The sequence below is a fragment of the Hylobates moloch genome, unplaced genomic scaffold (assembly GCF_009828535.3).
Source record: "Hylobates moloch isolate HMO894 unplaced genomic scaffold, HMol_V3 SCAFFOLD_1, whole genome shotgun sequence".
Taxonomy (NCBI): Eukaryota; Metazoa; Chordata; class Mammalia; order Primates; family Hylobatidae; genus Hylobates; species Hylobates moloch.
Window position 1 is genome coordinate 172,770,682 of NW_026652276.1, and position 25,262 is coordinate 172,795,943.

Below are 25,262 nucleotides of genomic sequence, written 5' to 3' on the forward strand. Positions count from 1 at the left end.
TTTACCTCTCTCCTCTAATAATGAAGGGTGTTTTACAGAAATATTAATTTTTTTTGAAACAGAGTCTTGCTCTGTCACCGAGGGAGTGCAGTGGCACCATCTCAGTTCACTGCAACCTCCACCTCCCGGGTTCAAGCAATTCTCCTGCCTCAGCCTCCCAAGTAGCTGGGACTACAGGTATGTGCCACAACACCCAGCTAATTTTTTTTTTCTTTTGTATTTTTACTAGAGACAGGGTTTCACCATGTTGGCCGGGCTGGTCTCAAAATTCTAGTCTCAAGTGATCCACCTGCTTCAGCCTCCCAAAGTGTTGAGATTACAGTTGTGAGCCACCACGCCCAACCGGAATATTAATTTTTAAATAGAGGCTCATCCCAGGTAAAAATGGAACAGTCCCAGTAAAAGTTATTTCAGTTTTCCCAGAAAAACGATTTGCTTCGAACAGTACTTGACTTAAAATTTTATCTCACTGGTCTTCCTCACATGATGTTTTGCATCCATGTTTCTGTATGTGCTATTCTCTGTACCCAGAATACCCTTTCTTTCTTCCTATCCCTTGGTCACGTGGGGAACTCCTGAAAAACCCTGCTCAAATATCAACTTCTTAGTGATGGTTTCCCTGGATCATCATTAGTGTGCTACTTCTATAGTGTATGTACAAGTTAAGCATTCCTAATTTGAAAATCCAAAATGCTCCAGAATCCACAACTTTCTCAGAAGCAATGTGACACCACAGTGAAAAATTCCACACCTGACCTCATGTGAAGTGTTGCAATTAAAACACACTCAAAATTTTGTATCATGCACAAAATTATTAAAAATATTGTATAAATTATCTTCAGACTTCTGTGTATAAGGTGTACACAAAACATAAATGAATTTTGGCTGGGTACAGTGGCTCACACCTGTAATCTCAGCACTTTGGGAGGATCACTTGAGCCCAAATTTCAAGACCAGCCTGGACAACACAGTGAGACCCTATCTATACAAAAAAGTTTTAAAAATTAGCTGGGCAAGGTGGTACATGCCTGTAGTCCTAGCTACTCGAAAGGCTGAGGTGGGAGGATCACTTAAGCCTGGAGGTCAAGGCTGCAGTGAACCGTGATTGTGCCACTGCACTCCAGCCTGGATGACAGAGGCCCTGTCTCAAAAAAAAAAAAAAAAAAGAAAAGAAAAGTGGAGAAATGAGGATGTTTGTACACTGTTGGTGGGAATGTAAATTAGTACATTCATTATGGAAAACTGCATGGTGGTTCCTCAAAAAACTGAAAATAGAATTACCATATGATCCAGCCATCCCACTTCTGGGTACCTGAATGATTTGAAATCAGTGTGTTGAAGAGATTCTGCACAATTATGTCCATTGCGGCACTATTCACAATAGCCAAGTTATGGAATAAACTTAAGTGCCCATCAATAATGAGTGAACAAAGAAAATGTGGTACGAGGTCTTCTAAAAGATCTAGAAATCCATATTCTAGACTTTGATAGTAATACTTAGCCAATTCAAAGTTATTCTCTTGTTCATTTATTTGATTCTTTTTCTTGTGGCACCAGGCTTGAGGGTTATCCTCTCCCCTTTACTTTGCTTCTTCCTCACCCCAGGCGCTGTGCCAATGCTCATGATGTAGTTATACTTTCAGCTGTTGGACATGTATAAGGATCTAACCCCTGAAATCTAAGGATGTAACATCTGTGGTTCCAAGTATTCCAATGCAACTCCAAAGGTCCATGACCTGAAGTAATTTTTAATTTTGATAAGACAATATATTTAAAGCCCTTGGGCTATGAGGAAAGTTTTGAAAGTGTGAGTGAGCAATTTTGATGCTAGAAAAATTCCTAGCATCAGCAACATAGCAAATTGTTGTAATTTTCCACTTACCACTTATTGTCTGATTTGTGTAATTCTTTTTTTTTTTTTTTTTTGCGACGGAGTCTCGCTCTGTCACCCAGGCTGGAGTGCAGTGGCACGATCTTGGCTCGCTGCAACTTCTGCCTTCCGGGTTCAAGTGATTCTCTTGCCTCAGCCTCCTGAGTTGCTGGAACTACATGCACATGCCACCATGCCCAGCTAATTTTTGTACTTTTAGTAGAGACGGGATTTCACCATGTTGGCCAGGATGGTCTTGATCTCTTGACCTCGTGATCCACCCGCCTCAGCCTCCCAAAGTGCTGGGATTACAGGCGTGAACCACCATGCCCGGCCTTGTGTAATTCTTACGATGTACTCCAGTATTGCTTGTGAGTACTTAAATGTGCTCCAGTACTATTTGTGACATGGCACACTGAGAAAATCATAGGCTATCAATCTTCATGAAAATAACTATAGTAATACAGAATTTCATGTTAATGGAAAGAATACCTAGGTAGCAATTACCGAAGGTCAAAGAAAGGGAAAGTCACCAAAGATAAAGGTGTTACATATATTCTAACCCCTGACTCCCTTAGGAAAAGCAGGAAAACAGAACCTCCTACCTCCAGCTTCTCTTTACTACTTTGGAAGAGGTATCTGACAGATGCTATCTGTTTATTGTTGGTCCTTGCCCTCTACTCAACATAAACTCTATAAGGGTAGGAACTATATGTTTAATTCATTCTTGAATCACCAGCACCTAGAACTGGGCCTGACTCACCATACTTTCTCAATAAATATCTGTTAATAAGACAATATCAGAGAACTTACAAAAACAATTTAATACCAAGAGGAGTAAAGAGAATTTCTTCTTCTTTATTCATTTAAAGCTTCCTGGAATTGGAAAATGCATATATGGCTTGTGAATATCCTAAGTTCTTCATAATTAATATTAAAATGTTCTTCATTCATGTGTTATTTTCTTTTTTAACTTTAGACATAGTCATGGGATAAAGATTTACTTTATATAACTTTACAACTATTTCCCTTTAAAGAAAACACATTGAAAGAAGCAACCTTAAAAGGAGACAGATGTCCAAAAATTATAAGTTATTTACCTATTTACCAATGAAATATTCTTGCCCAAAAAGTTAAACCTAAATCTAACCTAAGTCTCTGAAAGCGGCAATGGTTTTCAACCCTGGCTGCACTTTAGAACTTGACACTATCCTTTAAGAAGAAAGAGACATTAATGAGTAATTTAGAACTTAAAAAAAATCAAGTGACTCAATTGCTTTCCCCATTTTAAAATGTAAAATAAACCCTGGCTCCTTAGAGGAGTGAATGATGCAGGTGTGGGGCACTAAATATACAAGATGAGCTTGGGATATCTTGTGCTAGAAAGTAAGAGTTATCAAAAACAAATGGTTCATATTAGAAGGACACAAGATTCAACATGAAGGAGTCTCAGTTAGACAAAAATGGGGCAATTTGAGCATCAAAAATAAAAAGAAATGTAAGTGATAGAAGCACAATAAAAACATTTCTACTATAATGCAGGAACAAACAAAACCAACAAGAAGTGTTTTGCAATATCATACAGAAAATGGGTGGCCTATGGGGAGGTCAGGATCAGAAGATGACAATTCAAAACCTAATCATCTTTCTAACTAGAACACAGAGGAAAACAATAACAATCCTAATAAAATTACATACTCAATTTAAAAGGTTTGTTAAATTCCTATATAGAAAAGAAATATTGCAATAAATCTAGATTTCAACAACAACAAACTGAAAGCCTTTGACAGAAGAGAGTAAGGAAGGGTTGAGGATGCTGGGGTTGAGGCTTGCCATGAAGGCAAGGGAAAAATGCACAAAGATGGAGTAAATACAGAGCAAGCACCTCCAAGCCTTAGCTAAATGAAACCAGTGGAATGCAAGGTGATAATTTACAATGAGAGAATGCCATCTGTTGGTGGCTTGTAGTATTTGACTGTATTCGTGTATTTTGCATTCAGCTGGTGTCACTTGTTGAGACACATTAACCTATGAATCAAGGGATTTCCTTTACACTGACATCATCCATTTATTTATATATCTTGTGTAATTTAATTCGCACTGTAAAAGAAGTCTAACTGTAACAAGTTCAAAATAATAAAAGAAGGAAAAATAAGAAACAAAAATCATCATCTCATTAGAAACCATTAAAAAGAAGCAGGACATCAGTGTCTTGCTCTAAAACTTAACAATATTCCATAAGAACTGAATTTCAGAGCAACCACCAAAAAACCCTGAGGAGGGAAAGTTCTTCTTTATAGTTAATTCCAGACAATAAGTATGAAATGACTAACAGGTGGGAAATCACCCTTTACAAACCCTAATTAATCATTGCTTTAGGCAATGCTCACCCAATTAAGCCATTAAATGAAAGGCTGACAGGAACTTTTACATAGGAGAAACTAGGCTGTCACCACCTGAATCCACTGCCTCATCTTATAATCACTAAAAGTGGGACAACCGGTGTGCTTCACAATATGATACAATGTGAAGTCCACAGCATCATCTATAAAATGCTCCTGCTAAAAAAATTTAAACTTAAATTTAACCTAGCCCCATAGAGCAGCAGTTCTCAGCCCTGACTGCCCATCAGAAACACCCAGAAACCCATCAGAAACTACTTTAAAAGTTTAATTTTATAGTACTCACATTAAAGAGAAACAGAAATTTTAATGTACTTATTTAACCAAATCTATTCAGGATATTATTTTATGATGCAGTCTATATATAAAGTTATTCATATTTTATATTCTTTAAACTCTGCTCCTTTACAGCTATGTCCCCAACCTTTTCTGTTACTGTCACAAAATTACATCTTTATACACTTTGTGCCCCCAAACATAAACTAATACTACCTTTAAACACATTAGTCCCATAAATTATGTAGAAAACAAAATGTGGAGTTACAAACCAAATTAGCTTTTAGACTAATAATTGTTTTCATTAAATGTATTAGTCTCTTAAGAGAAAACAAAAGTTGAGTTATGAACCATTGTCACAATACTACAAGATTTTATAATTATCCATGGTATAATCTTTATTGATATATTTATTTCTTCATACAGCTTTAAATTACTGTCTGGTGTTCTTTAATTTTACCTTGCAGACTCCCTCTTGCAAGGCAGGTCTAGTAGTAATGAATTTCTTCAGCTTATATTTATCCAGGAACACCTTAACTTCTCTCTCATTTTTGAAGGGCAGTTTTGCTGGCTATATGAAACATGGTTGACAGTTTTTTTCTTTTAGCACATTGAAAAATTTGCCCACTGCCTTCTGGCCTCCAGAATTTCTTTCTTTTTAAAATTTTTGTTGGTACAGAGTAGATGTTATGTTTTTATGGGGTACATGAGACATTTTGATACAAGCACACATTGTGTAATAATCACATCATGAAGAGTAGGGCCATCCCCTTAAACTTTTATCCTTTGTGTTACCAGCAATCCAATTTTACTTTTAGTTATTTTTAAATATAAGATTATTATTGACTATAATCTGTTGTACTATCAAATACTAGATCTTATTCATTCTAATTATTTTTGTTGTACCCATTAACCATCCCTATTTCCACCCCCAACCCCCCTCACTACTCTTCCCAGGCTCTGATAAACATCTTCCTACTCCCTATGTCCATTAGTTCAATTGTTTTGATTTTTATATACCAAAAATATGTGATAACATGGAATATTTTTCTTTCTCTGCCTGGCTTATTTTACTTAACACAGTGACCTCCAATTCCATCGATGTTGTTGCAAATAACAGGATCTCATTCTTTTTATGGCTGAATAGTACTCCATTATGTATAAGTACCACATTTTCTTTATCCATTCATCTGTGTATGGGCACTTAGGTTGCTTCCAAATCTTGGCTATTGTAAATCATGAGGCAAAAAACATGGGAGTGTAGATATTTCTTCAATATACTGATTGTCTTTCTTTTGGGTATATATCAAGGGGTGGGATTGCTGGATCATATGGGGTAACATTATTTATTTTATTTATTGTTTTGGAGACAAAGTCTCACTCTGACACTCAGGCTGGAGTGCAGTGGCATGATCTCGGCTCACTGCAACCTCTGCCTCCCAAGTTGAAGCAGTTCTCCCTACCTCAGCCTCCCGAGTAGCTGGGACTACAGGCATCCGCCACCATGCCTATTTTTTTTTTTTTTTGTATTTTTAGTAGAGACGGGGTTTCCCCGTGTTGGCCAGGCTGGTCTCAAACTCCTGACCTCAGGTGATCCACTTGCCTTGGACTCCTAAAGTGTTGGGATTACAGGCGTGAACCACCATGCCCAGCCATTATTTTTAATTTCTTGAGGAACCTCCAAACTGTTCTTCATAGTGGTTGTACTAATTTACATTCCCACCAACAGTGTACAAGGGTTTAGTTTACTCCACATCTTTGTCAGCATTTGTTATTGCCTATCTTTTGGATAGAAGCCATTTTAACTGGGGTGAGATGATATCTCATTGTAATTTTGATTTGCATTTCTCTGATGATCAGTGATGTTGAGCACCTTTTCATATGCCTGTTTGCCATTTGTATGTCTTCTTTTGAGAAATATCAATTCAAATCTTTTGCCCACTTTTTAATCAGATAATTTGATTTTTTTCCTATTGAGTTGTTTGAATTCCTTATATTCTGATTATTAATCCCTTGTCAGATGGATAGCTTGCAAATATTTTCTCCCACTATGTGGGGTTGTGTCTTTACTTTGTTGATTGTTTTCTTTGTTATGCAGAGGCTTTTTAACTTGATGTGATCTCATTTGTCCATTTTTGCTTTGGTTGCCTATGCTTGTGGGACACTATTATTCAAGAAGTTTTTGCCCAGACCAATGTCCTGGAGAGTGTCTTCAAAGTTTTCCTGTAGTAGCTTCATAGTTTGAGGTCTTAGTTATTTAAGTCTTTGACTGATTTTGATTTGATTTTTGTATATGGTGAGAGATACAGGTCTAGTTTCATTCTTCAGTATATGGATATCTGGTTTATTTATAGAAAACACTGTCCTTTTCCCCAGTGTATATGTTTGGCAACTTTGTCAAAAATAGATCACTGTAGGTATGTGGATTTGTTTCTTGGTTGTCTATTATATTCCATTGGTCTACACTTTTTTAAATGTCAATACCATGCTTTTTTGGTTATGATAGCTCTGTAGTATAATCTGGTCAGGTAATGTGATTCTTCCAGTGTTCTTTTTGTTCAAGATAGCTTTAGCTATTCTGGGTCCTTTGTGGTTCCATAAAAATGTTAGGATTTTTTTTTTCTATTTCTATAAAGACTCTCATTGGTATTTTGATAGGAATTGCATTGAATCTGTAGATTTCTTTGGGTACTGTGGACATTTTAATAATATTGATTCTCCTAATCCATGAACATGGAATCTCTTTCTATTTTTTGGTGTCCTCTTCAATTTCTTTCATTAGTGTTTTACAGGGTTTATTTTTTATTTTTTAGATAGAATCTGGCTCTGTCATCAGGCTGGAGTGCACTGGCATGATCTCAACTTACTGAACCCTCCGCCTCCTGGGTTCAAGCAATTCTCCTGCTTCAGCCTCCTGAGTAGCTAGGACTACAGGCATGTGCCACCACTCCCAGCTAATTTTTGTATTTTCAGTAGAGATGGGGTTTCACCATGTTGGCCAGGATGATCTTGATCTCTTGACCTCGTGATCCACCCGCCTCGGCCTCCCAAAGTGCTGGGATTACAGGCGTAAGCCACTGTGCCTGGCCTGTTTTACAGTTTTTATTGTAGAGAACTTTCACTTCCTTGGGTAATTCCTAGGTATTTAACTTATGGCTATTGTAAATGGGATTACATTTCTTTATTTCATTTTTAGATAATTCATTGTTGGCATATAGAAATGCTCCCAATTTTTGTATGTTGATTTTGTATCCTGCAACTTTACTGAATTTGTTTATGACTTTTAATAGTTTTTTGGTGGAGTCTTTAGTTTTTCCAAATATAAGATCATATCATCTGCAAAAATGATAATTGGACCTTTTTCTTTCCAACTTGGATGACCTTTGTTTCCTTCCCTTCTCTGATTGCTCTAGCTAGGACTTCCAGTGCTATTATTGAATGACAGCAGTGAAAGTAAATATCCATGTGTGCTCCAGATCTTACAGAAGAGGTTTTCACTTTTCTCCCATTCAGCAGGATACTAGCTGTGGATCTGTTGTATATAGCTTTTATTATTTTGAGGTATGCTCCTTCTCAAAAAAAACTCAGTTTTTTGAGTTTTTTAAATCATGAAGGAATGTTGAATGTTATCGAATGCTTTTTCAGCAATGATTGAAATGATCATATGGTTTTTAATCCTTCATTCTGTTCATATGATGTATCACACTGATTGCTTTGCATATGTTGAACCATCCTTATATCCCTGAGATAAATCCCACTTGGTCATGATGAATGATCTTTTTAGTGTGTTGTTGAATTTGGTTTGCTAGTATACTTTTGAGGACTTCTGCATCAATATTCTTCACAGACATTGGCCTGTAGTTTCCTTTTTTTGATATATCTTTGTCTGGTTTTGGTATCACAGAATGAATTTGGAAGTATTCCTTCCTCCTCTATATTTTGAAATAGTCTGAGTAGGATTGGTATTAGTTCTTCTTTAAATGTTTGGTGGAATTTAGCAGTGAAGCCATTGGGTCGTTGGGTTTTCCTTACTAAAAGACTTTTTATTATGGTTTAAATCTCATTACTAGTTATTGGTCTGTTCAGGTTTTGGATTTCTTCATGGTTCAATAATGGTAGGTTGTATGTGACTAGGAATTTATCCATTTCCTCTAGATTTTCCAATTTATTGACATAGAGTTGTTAATAGTAGCCACTAATGATCCTTTGAATTTCTGCAGAATCAGTTGTAATGTCTTTTCTTTTTAATCTCTGATTTTATTTATTTGGGTCTTCTCCCTTTTTTCTTCATTAGTCTGGCAAGGGTTTGTCCATTTTGTTTATCTTTTTAAAACAACTTTTTCTTTCACCAATCTTTTGTATAGTTTTCATTTCATTTCAATTTCATTTATTCTGCACTTTATTATTTCTTTTCTTCCATCAATTTTGGTTTGCTTTTGCCTTTCTAGTTCTTCAAGATGCATCATTAAGTTATTTATTTGAAGTTTTTCTTCTTTTTTGATATAGGAACTTGTAGCTATGAAGTTCCCTCGTAGGACTGCTTTCAGTGTATCCCATAGGTTTTGATATCTTGTGCTTCCATTAACATTTGTTTCAATAAACTTTTTCATTTCCTTCTTAATTTCTTCCTGACCCACTGGTCATTCAGGAGTACATTAATTTCCATGTGTTTGTACAGTTTGCAAAAATTTCTCGTTATTGATTTCTAGTTATATTCCATTGTGGTTAGAGAAGATGCTTGATATTATTTCAATTTTTTGAATATTTTAAGACTTGTGACTTAACATAGGGTGTAACCTTGAGAACGATCCATGTGCTAAGGAAAAGAATACGTATTCTCTAGCCATTGGATGAAGTGTTCTGTAAATATCTATGAGATCCATTTGGTCTATAGTGCAGATTACATCCAGTGTTTGTTGATTTTGTATCTGAAAGATCTGTCCAATGCTGAAATGGGGTTAAAGTCTCCAGCTATTATTGTATTCAGATCTCTCTATTTAGCTCTAATAATATTTGCTTTACATATCTGAGTGCTCCAGTGTTGGCTGCATGTATATTTACAAATATTATAGCCCCTGACTGAATTGGCCTCTTTATCATTAAGGACTTTCTTTCTTGCTTCTTATAGTTTGGATTGGAATCTATTTTGTCTGATATAAGTACAGCTACTCCTGCTCTTTTTTCAGTTTCCATTTGCTTGGACTATCTCTTTCCATCCCTTAATTTTTATTCTGTGTGTATCTTTATAGGTAAAGTGTGTTTCTTATACATAACAGATCTTTGGGTCTTGTTTTTTCATCCACTAAGCGACTCTATGTCTTTTCGTTGGAGAGTTTAGTCTCTTTACATTCAAAGTTGTTTTCTATCAGAAGGGGATTACTCCTGTCATTTTGTTGTTTTCTGGTTGCTTTGTGGTCTTTTCTTTCTTCTTTTCATCCTTCCTGTATTCCTTTTTGTGAAAGTGATTTTCTCTGGTGTTATGGTTTGATTTCTTGCATTTTATTTTTTGTGTATCTGTTTTATGTTTTTCAATTTGTAGTTACCATCAGGCTTCCGAATTCTGTCTTGTAACCCATTATTTTAAACTGATGACATTCATTACATAAACACACACACACACACACACACACACACACGCAAAAACTAATAAACACTCTACACTTTAACTTTATCCCCCTGCTTTTTACATTTTTGTTTCTCTTTATGTCTTACTGTACTATGTCTTGAAAAATTCTTGTAGTTATTTTTTATTGGTTCATCATTTAGTCTTTTTACTTAAGAGTGGTTTGCATACCACAGTTATAGTACTATAATAGTCTGTGTTTTTCTGTGGCTATTACCAGTGAGTTTTATACCTTCTGATAATTTCCTCTTACTCATTAACATCCTTTTCATGAAGATTGAAGATCTCCCTCTAGCATTTGTGGTAGGACAGGTCTGGTGTAGTGAAATCCCTCAGCTTTTGTGTGTCTGGGAAAGTCTATTTCTCCTTCATGTTTGAAGGATATTTTCATTGGATATACTATTTTAGGATAAGTTTTTTCTTTCAGTACTTTAAATATGTGATGCCACTCTCTTCTGACCTGTAAGATTTCCACTGAGAAGTCTGCTGCCAGACATACTGGAGCTCTTTGGATGTTATTTGTTCCTTTTTTCTTACTGCTTTTAGGACCCTTTCTTTATCCTTGACCTTTGCAAGTTTATTAAATGCCTCAAAGTAGTCTTCTTTGGGTTAAATCTGCCTGGTGTTCTATAACCTTCCTGTATTTGAATATTGATATCTTTCTCCAGGTTTGGGATGTTCTCTGTTATTACCCCTTTAAATAAACTTTCTAACCCAATCTCTCTGTCTACCTCCTCTTCAAGGTGAATGACTTAGATTTGCCCTTTTGAGGCTATTTGCTAAGTCTTGCAGGTGTGCTTTATTCTTTTTCTATTTTTTTTGTCTCCTCTGACTCTGCATTTTCAAATAGCCTGTATTCGAGTTCACTAATTCTTTCTTCTGCTTGATCAATTCTGCTATTAAGAGACTCTGATGCATTCTTCAGTATATCAATTGCATTTTTCAGCTGTGGAATTTCTGTTTCTTTTTAATTATTTCAATCTCTTTGTTAAATTTATGATAGAATTCCAAATTACTTACGTGTATTATTTTAATTTCTTTGAGTTTCCTCAAAACAGCTATTTTGAATTCTCTCTCTGAAAGTTCACATATCCCTATTTCTTCAGGACTCCATGTTGATTTATTTAGGTCATTTGGTGAAGCCATGTTTTCCTGGATGGTCTGATGTTTGTAGACATTTGTCAGTCTTGGAGCGTTGAAGAGTTAACTGTTTATTGTAGTCTTTGCAGTCTTGGCATGTTTGTGCCCATTCTTTTTGAGAAGGCTTTCCAAGTAGTCAATGGGAGTTGGGCCCCAAGCCTAATAACACTGTGGTTTTTGCAGACTCGCAGAGGTACTGCCTTAGTGGTCTTGGATAAGATCTGGAAGAATTCTCTGGATTACCAGGAAAATACTATTGTCCTTTTCCCTTACTTTCTCTCAAACAAACAGAGTCTCTCTCTGTGTTGAGCCACCTGGAACTGGGGGTGTGGTGATGTAAGCCCTCCTATGGCCACCATCACTGGGACTGCACTAGGTCATACCTGAAGCTAGGACAGCACTGAGTCTCACCCAAGCACTGCTGCAACCACTACCAGACTACCACCTATGTTCACTCAAGGCCCTAGGGTTCCAGGATCAGCAGATAGTGAAGCCAGCCAGGCTTGTGTCCTTCCCTTCAGGGCAGTAAGTTGCCCAGGCCCTGGGTGGGTCCAGAGATGCTGTCTAGGGGCCAAGGATGGCAGTCAAAAACCTTAATAATTTACTTTATTTTCTATTATACTGAGGGTAAGCTGGCACTCAAACCACAATACAAAGTTGTTCTTGCTCTTTCTTCAGGCAGAGGAAATACTATCAATATCAAATTACTATGCTTTCCTGTTGTAATATCTAATTTCCAATTAATACCCAAGGAAGTGCAATATAACATGGTTTTACCCTTATGGGGCTTGGCATTTTTCTCTTCTGGATACATTTTCTTGATTTTTCATCCATATATGGGCAGTAGATTATATAATACATATTAACAAGATTTTAATTTTAAATTTTAATTAGAATTATTACCTGCCAAAATGAACACATGACCAGATGAGTAGGAACTGTCATAATCTGTCCATTATAATGTCATCATTGCACTCTTGTTAGGATTCATACCACTCATCTTAAACTTGTGCATCAGAATGGCATAGTATCACTGACTTATGGTTTGCAGGCTGATAGATCATGCCATCAGTACTCACTATGAATTACACCAAATTGGCTTTTCAACTGTAACAATGGCCTAATTTTAACAATGAATTATTCTTTACTTATATTTCACTATGAGTGACACTTCAGTTTCTTTACTAGGAAACCATATAGGACAGGTTACTGTTGCCACAATCTTTCAAACCATAAAGAGAAAAAACATTCATCAGCTAACTAGGAAAACAAAATAGAAAACAATTATTGGTGTTAAATATGACAAATGTGTTCAAGCTTTGCATGCTGTTCCACGGCTATTTATTCCTGAGGTTGCAATGCATGTTTCGCAAAGAATCATTTGTACAACAGATCATCTATCTGACAGTCTATACCTCTAGATGTTGACAAAACCCCTCTCTTATATATGGCACCCTTCAAGTAACAATGTGATTGATGATGTTAAATCTAACTACTTCAGGAGATTTTGAATCCCATGTAAAAAGAGAACATGCCTTATTATTGTCGATATTCTCAACTACTTGGGCAATCTCAGGTACAAAGTATACATTTAAATATATGTTTACTGAAAAATACTAAATTCAAAACTGAAGTTTTTCCACCAATTAGCATAAATAATTATGACAATAAGTTTTGAAAAGGCCATAAACAGAATACATTTTTAAATCTTTTAACAAACTTTCCATATACTGATCCAAAGTACAATTGGTACTTTAAGCTTGTTTATATTTATTTTATTGAATAAAATTTAATATATAAATAAGAGTTAAAAGAGTTACTGGAGCAAACTAAAGTCAAGCTGTACACAGATTTCCATAAAACCATAAGAACCAACACCTAGAATAATCCTGTATCTCCCAATGAAATTATACTATTATTACTAATCATAATAGTAGAAGATTGAAATGACTCAACACTTAAATATTCTACCCACCAAAATCTTTTTCTCTTTGTTTTGGACATGGTGTCTCACTTTATTTCCCAGACTGGAATGCACTTATGCCATCACGGTTCCTCCCACAAAACTAGGACTACAGGCACACAGCACCACACCCAACTAATTTTTCGTATTTTGTAGAGATGGGGTCTTGCTGTGTTTTCCAGGCTGGTCTTGAACTGCAGGCCTCCAGTGATTCTCTCACCTTGGCCTCTCAAAGCTCTGGGATTACTGGCATGAGCCATTGTGCTTGGCCCACCATAATCTTAATCATTCAAATATACCTTTGTCAATGCCTTTTAAAATACTTTAAATTAGTATTGCATCAAACATATGACTGATAAAAAGAATTATAGTTACAAGTGATACCTGTTAAGAAGCAAACACATATGTCTTACTCACATGCATGGTACATACAAATCTATTCTATTATTTTAAAGATTAATCCCATTGCCATTTGGAAATCAGAAAGTGAGTTTCTTGGAACTTGGGGATAATATGATAGAGTCAAAAACTCATTGTTTGATCCGTAGCATTTTGACATAAGGTTTTAATTTTCTCCTTATCTCCCTGAGTGAATTTATGAAGGAGATTTTAAGGTTTCCATATATAAAAGCAGAGGAATAAACCTTCTTTGAATGCATTCTTCTTTATATACCTAACACCATTAATACTCATAATGATTCACAAAGTGAGTATGTTATCTCTGTTATATAGATGAAGAAACAGAGGCTCCAAAACATTAAGACCTCACAACTGGAAAGTGTAGAGCACAGTCCTGATTTTCCAGACAGCTTTAGAGTGCTCCTGTAATACTCCACACTAACTTGTACTCTGTTGCCCAAACTACAAAATGTATAGATTTTATGAGTATTCAAAGACATAATCAAAAAGCATGTTAACAGTAATTCAAAATACATCTAATCATCAAGAAATACATAAAAATAAGTGACTCAGGATTTAAATTGCCCAGAAAAAAAAAATCAACACAATATAGAAGCAAATATTACATGCCTCATATTCTACCTGTCAGTATTCCTTCTCTGGCCTTTTCCTTTACAATTTTAATTTTCTGAGGGCTACTTTTATCTTCTCAGGAGTAACAAAGGAAATTTCAATGCCCAACTTTGATTGTAGGCCTTCTTGACAGTTGATGTTTTAAAAATCTCAGCAAGATAAGGATAAAACATGTTCACTCTTTCACTATAGCTGCAAAAATATCCACACTGTTCTGCATTTCTTAAAGCTGATTCTGATAAAGTAGTGAATAGTGAACATTCACAAAGAAATGCATCTTATGCTCCTGTTCAGTATCCTTGAAAGTGGTTTTTGTATGAAAGAATCTTATAAGACACATGAGCCTTATCCCTATCTAGAAATTGAAGCCATACTATATGAAAGTAAATCTTTAACCTCTAAACTCAAGAAAATAGTCTAATTATGATCAGTGGCCATAATTTTTTTTGTTGCTCTAGTAATATTTAATTAAAATTAAAGGTATTAAATTAAAGGTATTAAAGAAAATTGAAAGCTTCCTTTGCAAAAATCAAGAGGATCAATGGCACTCCTATATCCAGAAATATGACAAAATCATAACTCAGGTAGATTAATTTCTCAAACTTGGAAGTTTGAAAGCCTTTGTTTCCTTTCAATTATCCAAAGTAAGATAAATGTGATCCATTTAAATTTAATTCTTCAAATGAAAATATCCCTTTTGAAAAAATAAAGTGATTTCATAATTATTTTTATGTTAAAAGCATTTAAACTACCAGTATTGTTTGCAAAAGAAAAATGAAATTATCTTCTTCATATTTTAATTGTAAAATTATAATTTGATATAACCAGAAATCTGGTTTTTAATAACCAGAAATCTCTACTGTTTGGCTCTTGATATTTTTCTCCCTGCGAATGGAAGCAAGGGGTTAAGAAAGGTGTTAACCTCTTCCCCACCCAGTGATGCCCCATAGGACAAACTCTCTTTAAAATACCATTAAAAAAAAAAACAGAAGAAAAAATATGTAAACATAATTCGTTTTTTGACATAATTCTTTTCATCAAAATCCAAATTCCTAAAATTATTAAAATTTTTGTTCCTTAATAAAACTTTCTAACTTAAAAAAATCATCTTTTATATTTACTTAGTCTCAAAAGTATCTCGTTACAAAATAACACTGGAAGGAGGAAGTGGAGCTGGGCTGCTACTGGGACAGTGTCTGCAGAGTCCAATTCTAGGAAAGTTTTTAGGAGGGAGGGGACAAGATGGCCAATTAGATACAGCCAGGAAACACATCTCCTTTCAAAAGAAACCAAAATATCACGTAAACCATCACATTTCAAACAGATTGTTTGAGAGAAAACACTGAAAGTTGAGAGAGAGGTGATGCAGACACCAAGGTTGAAAAGGAAGCTGGAAAGCCTGCATAGAATCTCTTAGCACAAGGACCAGCTCTCGGTCCTGAACAGAGCCAAAGCAAGGGGGGAGTGAAGGAACTACAGAACACCACACCTCTGGGATGCTAACTATAAAAGATCCCACAACCCACACAGACATTTGAATTGGCAAAGGAATTGCCCACAGAGTATGCAGAGGCAGAGCTCAAACCTGTGCAGAGCTCAGAAGCACTCGTGGAACATGAGACAGCTACAGCAAAATGCAACCATAGGTTCCCATCCCCTAAGTCTCTCCATCTTGCTCTGAGTGACTGTAGCCCCTACTGACTGCAGAGCCAGAAGAAAGTAGTGCTCCCTTTCTCATGGGATTGGGCAAGGCTGATCCACATGCCCCCTTGTCTTTCAGCTCCTCTCAAAGCCACCTGCCTGGCCATTCCTGTAAGAGGGTGCACAGAGCACAGCCTGCACTGCCCTGCCTGAGTGTTTTGCCAGTAACCTGGGAGCAGTTTAGCTTCCCCCGCACAGCTGGTGTTCAACCCCATGGGGCCAGAGGACCAAGCTGCAGGCCCAGTCCCAACCTCCCAGGGTTGGAGTACACTGCCCAGGGTTTCAGAACTGGAATCTGTCGTTAGAGCTCTAGTGAGGAGGGAGCCCCCACTCTGAGAACACAGGGAGGCGTGAGTTCATGTGCCGCCAAGGGAGCTGGGCATCCTTCCTTCCACAAGACCAGCCTGGGAAGGGTTCAGTCTGTTGACCAGTTGCACCTTCTGCTTGAGGGAGCCCCATGGCCTGGAACACCTGGGACAGCCCAGCAATTTCAGCACAGAAAGCTTGGGACAAATCTAGCTGGTTAGGTCTGTTCCTGGGGCAGACACTGGATGGAGATCTGCTTGGGGGATCCCACAGCCATTTGCCAGGCTAAAAACCCTGGGCTGCAGGCACCACATGAGCTATAAATCCGTGGCACGAACACCCTTCCTGGGGATCCTCTGCCCTTGACCCAGTTCATAACCAGACCACCAAAGACATATCCCACAACCTACTCTGACTCTGCCAAGCTCAGAGGACCAGTGGGTCCCCAAGGAGTTATGAGTCTCTGGTGATCTAAGCTTCAGCTTGAGAGGTCCCTTAGGGAGGGGGTATGCAGCCAACCAGCGTCCCCCTTAGGGCTAAGGAAACATAGGCAGGACATCCATGACCGGAGGGGTTCCCCCAAAACCTAGGAACAGACTTAGTGAGGGGGTAATCTTCTACCCCCCAACAATATCTCCCCCCTACTACATCTCCCCCAACCACATCTCCCCTCACTACATCTCCCCTACCACCACATCTCTCCCTCCCCCAAAGCACTGCTATGAAGGCACTGAAATACAAAGGAGGCTTATAGCTGAGTAAGCATATCTGCCAGCCCTTACTCTTATATGCCATCTACTGCATCACAGCCTGAATTACACCACCAAACAAAAATAAATTCCTTTAGCACACCATGCCTGTGAAACCCAATGAGGAAACTAGCCCAAACTAAGGAACCCCTACAGAACCTTGACCCTCTGAAAAGACCCAAAAACAAAGCCAACCAACTATACACAACAGTCAAACCCTCAAGGGATTTTAAAAAAAGAAAATGAAAACAAGCCCCATCCAAATGTGAGCAGTTTATAAAAGAAAAAGAAACACTAGCCCCCTCAGATGAGATGAAATTAGCACAAGAACTCCAGCAATTCAAAAAGTCAGAGCATTTCCTTACCTCTAAAGGATCACACTAGCTCCCTAGCAATGAATCCTAATCAGAGTGAAATATCAGAAATGACATATATAGAATTCAAAATCTAGATGGCAATATTGAAAAGAAAGTTGAAATCCATTTCAAGGAAGCCAGTGAAATGATCTAAGAGTTGAATGACAACACAGTCATTTTAAGAAAGAACTAAAGTGAACTTCTGGAACTGAAAAATTTCCCTGATCTCACTAGATAGGTTGGCATACAAATTCAAAAAAATTCAGAGAAACTTTATGAGATACTATACAAGATGACCACCCCCAAGACACAATCTTCAGACTTTCCAGGTCAATGTGAAAGAAAAAATCTCAAAGGTAGCTACAGAAAAAGGTCACATCACTTACAAAGGGGATCCTATCAGGCTAACAGTAGACTTCCCAAGAGAAACTATACATGCCAGAGAAGACTGGGAATATATTTTCAGCATTCTTTAAGAAAAGAAATACCAGTCAAGAATTTAATATCCCAACAAACTAAGCTTCATAAGAAAAGGAAATGTATCATATTTTCCAGACAAGCAATCACTATGAGAATTCATTATCAACAGACCAGCCTTGCAAGAGATCCTTGAGGGAGTTGTAGACACAGAAATGAAATAACAATATGTACTACCACAAAAACACACTTAAATACATAGCCTGCAGACCCTATTGAGACTACAAAATCGAGACTACAAAGCAACCAGCTAACAGCATGAGGATAGGATCAAAACATCACATAGCGATATTAACCATGAATGTAAAGGGTCTAAATGCCCCACTTAAAAAACACAGAGAGGCAAGGTGGCTAACAGAACAAGACCCAACCACTTGCTATCTTCAAGAGAACCATCTCACATATAATGAAACCCACAGGCTCAAAGTAAAGACATGAAGAAAGATCTACTATGCAAACTAAAAACAAAAAAGAGCAGGGGGTCCTATTCTTATATCGCATAAAGCATACTTTAAAGAAACAACACTAAAAAAGGACAAAGAAGGTCATTACGGTCATTACATAATGATAAAGAGTTCAATACAACAAAAAGACTTAACTGTCATATATATATATATACACACACACACGAACATGCACACACACATACACACAGGCACTGACACTGGAGCACCCAGATTCATAAAGCAAGTACTTCTAGCTCTACAAAAGACTTAGCCACACAGTAATAGTAGTGGACTTCAACACCCCATTAACAGCATTAGATGGATCATTAACGCAGAAAACTTAACAAACTCTGGATGTAAATTTGACTTGTCCAGTTGGACCTAATAGACATCTAAAGAATACTCTACCCATCAACCACACAATATACTTTATTTTCATTGGCACACTGAACATATTCTAAGTTTGACCACATGCTTGGCCATAAAGCAAGTCCAAATAAATTTTTAAAAACCTGAAATCATACCAAGCATATATGTGGACCACAGTGGAAGAAAAATTGAAGTGAATAGCAAGAAAATCTCTCAAAATCACACAATCACATTGGCACCAAACAACATACACCTGAATAACTTTTGAGTAAACAATGAACTTAAGACAGAAATTTAAAAATTCTTTAAAATAAATGAAAAAGAGATACAACATACCAAAATCTCTGGGATGCAGCAAAAATAGTGTTAAGAGAAAAGTTTTTATCTCTAAATGTCTACATCAAGAAGTTAGAAAGATCTTAAATCAACACTCTAACATCGTACCTAGAGGAACTAAAAGAACAAAAATAAATTAACCCCAGAGCTAGAAGAGGAAAAGAAATAACTGAAATCAGAGCAGAATTGAACAAAACTGAGACACAAAAACCTATTCAAAGGATCAATAAAACCAAACATAATTTCTTTGAAAGGATAAACAAGATTGATAGACTGTTAGCTATTATCAAAGAAAAAAAGAAAGAAGATCCAAATAAGCACAATGAGAAATGACAGAGTTGACATTACAGCTAATCCCACAGAAATACAAAATATCTTCAGAGACTATTACGAACATTTTTATGCACACAAACTAGAAAATCTAGAGGAAATTGATAAATTGCCAGAAACACACAACCTCCCAAGATTAAAGTGGGAAGAAATTGAGAACCTGATCAGAGCAATAAGCTCTGAAACAGTAATAAGAAACCTACCAACTAAGAAAAGTCCTGGACCAGATATATTCAGAGTTGTATTCTACCAGACAAACAAAGAAGAGCTGGTGTCAATCCTACTGAAACTATTCCAAAATGCCAAGGAGGATGGACTCTTCTGTAACACATTCTAGGAAGCCAGCATCATCTTGATACCAAAATGAAAGACAAAACAAAAAAGGAAAACTATAGGCCAGTATCCCTAATGAAGATAGAGGCAAAGATACTCGATAAAATACTACCAAACTAAATCTAGCAGCACCTCTAAAAGTTAACTACGATCAAGTAGACTTTATTTCTGGATGCAAGGATGGCTCAAAATAAGCAAATCAAGAAATGTGATCTACCACATAAACAGAATAAAAAACAAAAACCATATGATCATATCAACAGACATAGAAAAAGCTTTCAATAAAATCCAACATCCCTTCATGATAAAAACCCTCAAAAAACTAGGTATTGAGGGAATGTATCTTAAAATAATAAGAGCCATCTATGACAAGCCCACAGCCAACATCATACTGAATGGGCAAAGGCTGGAAACATTCCCCTTGGGAAGTAGAACAAGACAAGGACACCCACTCTGGCCACTCCTATTCAACGTAGTACTAGAAGTCCTAGCCAGAGCAATAGGAAAAAGAAAGAAAAAGCATCCAAATAGGTAAAAGAGAAGTCATATTGTCTCTCTTTCCTGATGATATAATTATATACCTAGAAAACCATGACGACCACCAACAGGCTCCTAGAACTGAAGAACAACTTCAGTAAAGTTTCAGGGTATAAAATCAATGTAAAAAAATCAGTTGTACTTCTATACACCAATAACAGTCAAGCTGAGAGTCACCTCAAAAACACAATCCCACTTATAACAGCCACACATGGACAAAATACCTGGGAATACATCTAAGCAATTAGGTGAAAAATCTCTACAAGGAGAACTACAAAACGCTGCTGAAAGAAATCACAAATGACATAAACAAATGGAAAAACATTTCATGCTCATGAATTGGAAGAATCAATACTGTCAAAATGACCATACTGCCCAAAGCAACCTACAGAGCAAATTGCATGATTGACTGCTATCCCTATTAAAATACCAACATCATTTTTCACAGAATTAGAAAAGAAATTCTAAAATTCATATGGAACCAAAATAGCCAAATAAATCCTAATAAAAAATAACAAAGCTGGAGGCGTCACGTTACCTGACTTTAAACTATATTACAAGGAAGTCTATAGTAACCAAAACAGAATGGTACTGTTACACAAATAGACACAAAGTCCAATGGAACAGGACAGAGAACTTAGAAATAAAGCTACATACCCACAATCCATCTTATCTTTGACAAAGTTGACAAAAAAAAGCAATGGAGAAAGGACTCCCTATTCAATAAGTGGTGCTGTGATAGCTGGGTAGCCATATGCAGAATAATGTAACATATGGAAAAGAATTTATGACTAAGTCCTCAAAAGCAATTACAAAAACAAAAATTGACAAGTGGGACCTAATTAAACTAAAGAGCTTCTACAAAGCAAAAGAAATTATCAACAGAGTAAACAGACAACCTACAGATTGGGAAAAAATACTCACAAACTATGCATCCAACAAATGTCTAATATCTAGAACCTGCAAGGAACTTAAATCAACAAGAATAACCCCAGTAAAATGTGGGCAAAGGACATGAACAGATACTTAAAAGAAGACATACAAGCAACCAACAAATGTGAAAAAATGCTCAACACAATAATCAGAGAAATGCAAATCAAAACCATTCTGACACCAGTCAGATGGCTATTATTAAAAAGTTGCAAAACAACAGATGCTGATAAGGCTATGGACAAAAGGGAATGTTTACACTCTGTTGATGGGAATCAATTAGTTCAGCCACTGTGGAAAGCAGTTTGGAGATTTCTCAAATAACTTAAAACAGAATTACCATTCAACCCAGCAATACCATTACTAGGTATATATCCAAAAGAAAATAAATTGGTCTGCCAAATAGACACGCACTCCTATGTTCATCACAGCACTATTGACAATAGCAAAGTCATAGAATCAACTGAGGAGCTCATTCACAGTGGATTGGATAAAGAAAATGCAGTACATTAATACCATGGACTACTATGCAGCCATAAAAAAGAATGAACTCATGTCCTTTGCAGCAACATGGATGCAGCTAGAGGCCATTATCCTAAGTAAATTAATGCAGAAACAGAAAACCAAATACCTCATGTTCTCACTTACAGCTGGTAGTTAAATAATCGGTACACGTGGCCATAAAAGTGGCATTATTAGACACAGGAGACTACGAGAAGGGAGAGGAAGGGTGGGGGGTAAGGGTTGAAAAACTACCTGCTGGGTACTATGCTCACTACCTGGGTGACAGGATCAATCATACCACAAATCTCAGCATCATGTAACATATCCGTGTAACAAACCTGCAAATATACCTCCTGAATACAAAATAAAAGTTGAAATTTTTAAAGTATCTACTTATAAATTACGTGTTAATTAATTTATAAGGAACAGAAGGAACAGCAGTAACTATACAGAAGAGAAAAACACCTTAACCAAATGATTAAAATTAGTATCATTAATAAAGGTCCAACAGACTATGTGCCTCTGGGTATCATATCCCCAACAGAACATAACTACTTATGTTGTAATCCAGCAAAGAATGGATAAGCTCATTCTAATCATAAGGAAAAAGTAAAGAAACACAAATTAAGGGGCATTCTATAAGAATTCTAGCTAGTTTTCTTTAGAAATACCAATCTCATGCAAGAAAAAGACTGAAAACTGTTCTAAGTTTAAAGTGGCTGACAACCACATGCGAACACAATCCTGAATTGGATCCAGTACCAAAGAAACAAAATTTGTAGTAAGGGACATTATTTAGACTTTTGACAAGACTGGAATATGAATTATGGGTGAAAGTATCATGTCAATTTAAATATCTTTAATTGACAACTGAACTATGATCATATAAGAGAACATTTTAGTTCTTAAGAATGACACTGAAGCAGTAAGAAATGAAGGACCATAATGTATGCAACCTCTCAAGTGGTTAAAAAATGTATGTGTGTTTAGGGAAAGGGAGAGAATTATAAGGCAAATGTGGCAAAATGTTGAAAATAATGAATCTAGGAAATGTCATATGGGAATTCTTTGAACTGTCCTTATAACTTTTCTGAAAGTTTGAAATTATTTCAAAATAAAAAAATTTAAATTATTTTTTAAGATTAAATATTAATATGTGAAAATTTTCACAATAAATCGAACAAAGCAAGCCTGACAAAATATGATTAGTACAAGTGCTTTGAACAGTGACAAGAGGCTTGTACCAGAAAGTAGCTCATTATACTGCTTTCTTCATCAAAAGAAGTCTTGCTCTTAAAAAATAACTCAGCTATCCTAAACTCTGCTTAGTGACATTCTGGTACAACCTAGTAACAGTTAATACACCAGCACTATACTTTGAGTAGCACTAGTCTAAATACCATCTATTTGTAATCAGTCAATCAGTAACTACTTTAAGAATTATACATATGCATTTGGAATAATATACACCAAGTTATAACCAGTTTATGCTGGGTAACACAACTGAAGGTAATTTTTATTCTCTTCTTGTATTTTCTTACTTTTTTTTTTTGACAGAGTCTTGCTCTGTCACCCAGAGTGGAGTGCTGTGGCTCAATCAGGGCCCACTGCAGCCTTGACCTCCCGGACTCAAGCGATCCTCTTGCCTCAGCCTCCTGAGTAGCTGGGACCACAGACATATGCCACCATGCCTAGCTAATATTTTGTATTTTTAGTAGAGATGGGGTTTTGCCATGTCACCCAGGCTGGTCTCTAACTCCTGGGCTCAAGCAATCTGCCCAACTCAGCCTCCCCAGTGGGGGGGATTACAGATATGAGCCACTGCACCCGGCCTTTTCTTGTATTTTTTTAAGTTTCTGCAATTAACATGGATTACTTTTGTAATAACAAAAACAAAAGTAAACTTTCAAAAAAGTGTAGGTGAAAAAGAATTTAACAGGCAATAAGATTTCTTGGAATTTGCCTCCTATATCAAAACATGACATTTTGTCTTAATGTTTACATACTACCAACATTTTTCTAAAAGGCTTGTACTTACAGCTGATCTTGAAGCTCCACAATTATATATTCTAATTGTTCCTTCTCCAGTTTATGAGCCAGATCAGAATCTTCAATCCTTTGAAGTAGTATTTTATTCTGGGAGACAGATTCAGATAGTTGGTTCTCTCGAAGTCGTAAGAGTTCTTCAAGGTAACCCTGGAAATCCAGTATCATCAAGATATAGCAACTGCAAAATTCTAATACATATCCTGAAGATAAATGCTGAGTAGCTTAAATGCTATTCCTATTTATATTGTAATGAAACAATTTCAAAGCATTACTGATAAATTAGTAAAAAATTTGTTTTAATTGAATATAAAAATTTAACATATATTCTCCATTATTTAAAACTCTTCTCTAAAGTTTGAGAAACTGTAATTTGAGGCAAAACTTAGTTAAAACATTGTAATTTCTAAGCTTCACAACAATTGCATGACTCCTAGTTTCAAAATACAGACCTAAAAACAGAATGACCAATTAGAAAGTTGCCTCTTTGTGATTATTTTTCAAAAACACATAGACATTAACATTTTAGCATTAATATGTTAGTGAGAGGTAGTATAATGTTTTGGTTAGGCCTCCCGGCCTAGTGTCATATTCCAGTTTTACCACTTATCAGCTATGTGTCCTTGGGCAAGTTACTTAAGCTCTCTGTGCCACAGTTTCACCATCTAAAAAAGTAGGACCCATCAGAGTACCCTAGTTGGTAGGATTAAATGAATCAATACAGATAAATTGCTTAGAACGGTGTCTGGTACACTGCATACAATGTATAATTACTAGCTATTATTATTAGTAAACACATAATAGATATAAGACTTCTTGGAATGATCTCTTAACCTTTTACTCTTTACTTTCTCTTTGTCCTTCTGCCCTGCTTTCTGGGAAAACTTACTGAATTGATCCTCGAACCCTTTGTACTAAATTTCTGAATTCAGAAAGTCATATATTTAATTTTCAAAATCTCTTTCCTGTTTTCTGATTGTTCTCTTCCCATGGCATTCTATTCTTTTTATTTGCAATGTACTTTCAAATTCCTCTAAGGATTATTAATTAGAATCTTTTTAAAGTATTCTTCTATTACATGTTACCCTATTCATGTGTCATTAATAAACTTTCACCTATTTTAGATTTATGATACATGTTAAGAGTAGGTAATACTATTCTTCAAGAGCTTATTTTTCATTTTTTTCCTGATAATTCTCAAATGTTTGTTCTTCTATAATAAAATCTCAGAAGTTAAAGTTAATTTTTATAAATGAATATTTCATATATATACAGCTTAATATAAACAATATATATTCATAAACATTAGTAATTAAAGAATACTCACATATCCACCACCTAGATTAATCACCAATACTTTAAAAGTCAATATAATGCCTTCCTTGATTGTCTCCCCTGCAAAGGTAACAATATCCTAGATTTGTGTTTATCATCTCTTTACTTTTCTTTCCAGTTTTACTACAAATATGTGTCATCTTAAACAATACGTTGTTTAGTTTTGCTTGGTTTTGTCAACATCCTTTTGAAAATATTTTG

The 25,262-nt window shown here is 36.1% G+C and overlaps 1 protein-coding gene across 7 annotated transcripts in view; it reads right to left on the minus strand.

The window, feature by feature from the left end:
• The window catches only part of RUNDC3B (RUN domain containing 3B), a 196,597-nt gene that overhangs the window by 27,709 nt on the left and 143,626 nt on the right, over nt 1-25,262 (minus strand). For all 7 annotated transcript variants that reach the window (XM_032761177.2, XM_032761176.2, XM_058425075.1 and 4 more), the window contains one exon: nt 23,719-23,876. In XM_032761177.2, the coding sequence (XP_032617068.1) occupies nt 23,719-23,876 (158 nt within the window). The remainder of the gene's footprint in view (nt 1-23,718; nt 23,877-25,262) is intronic.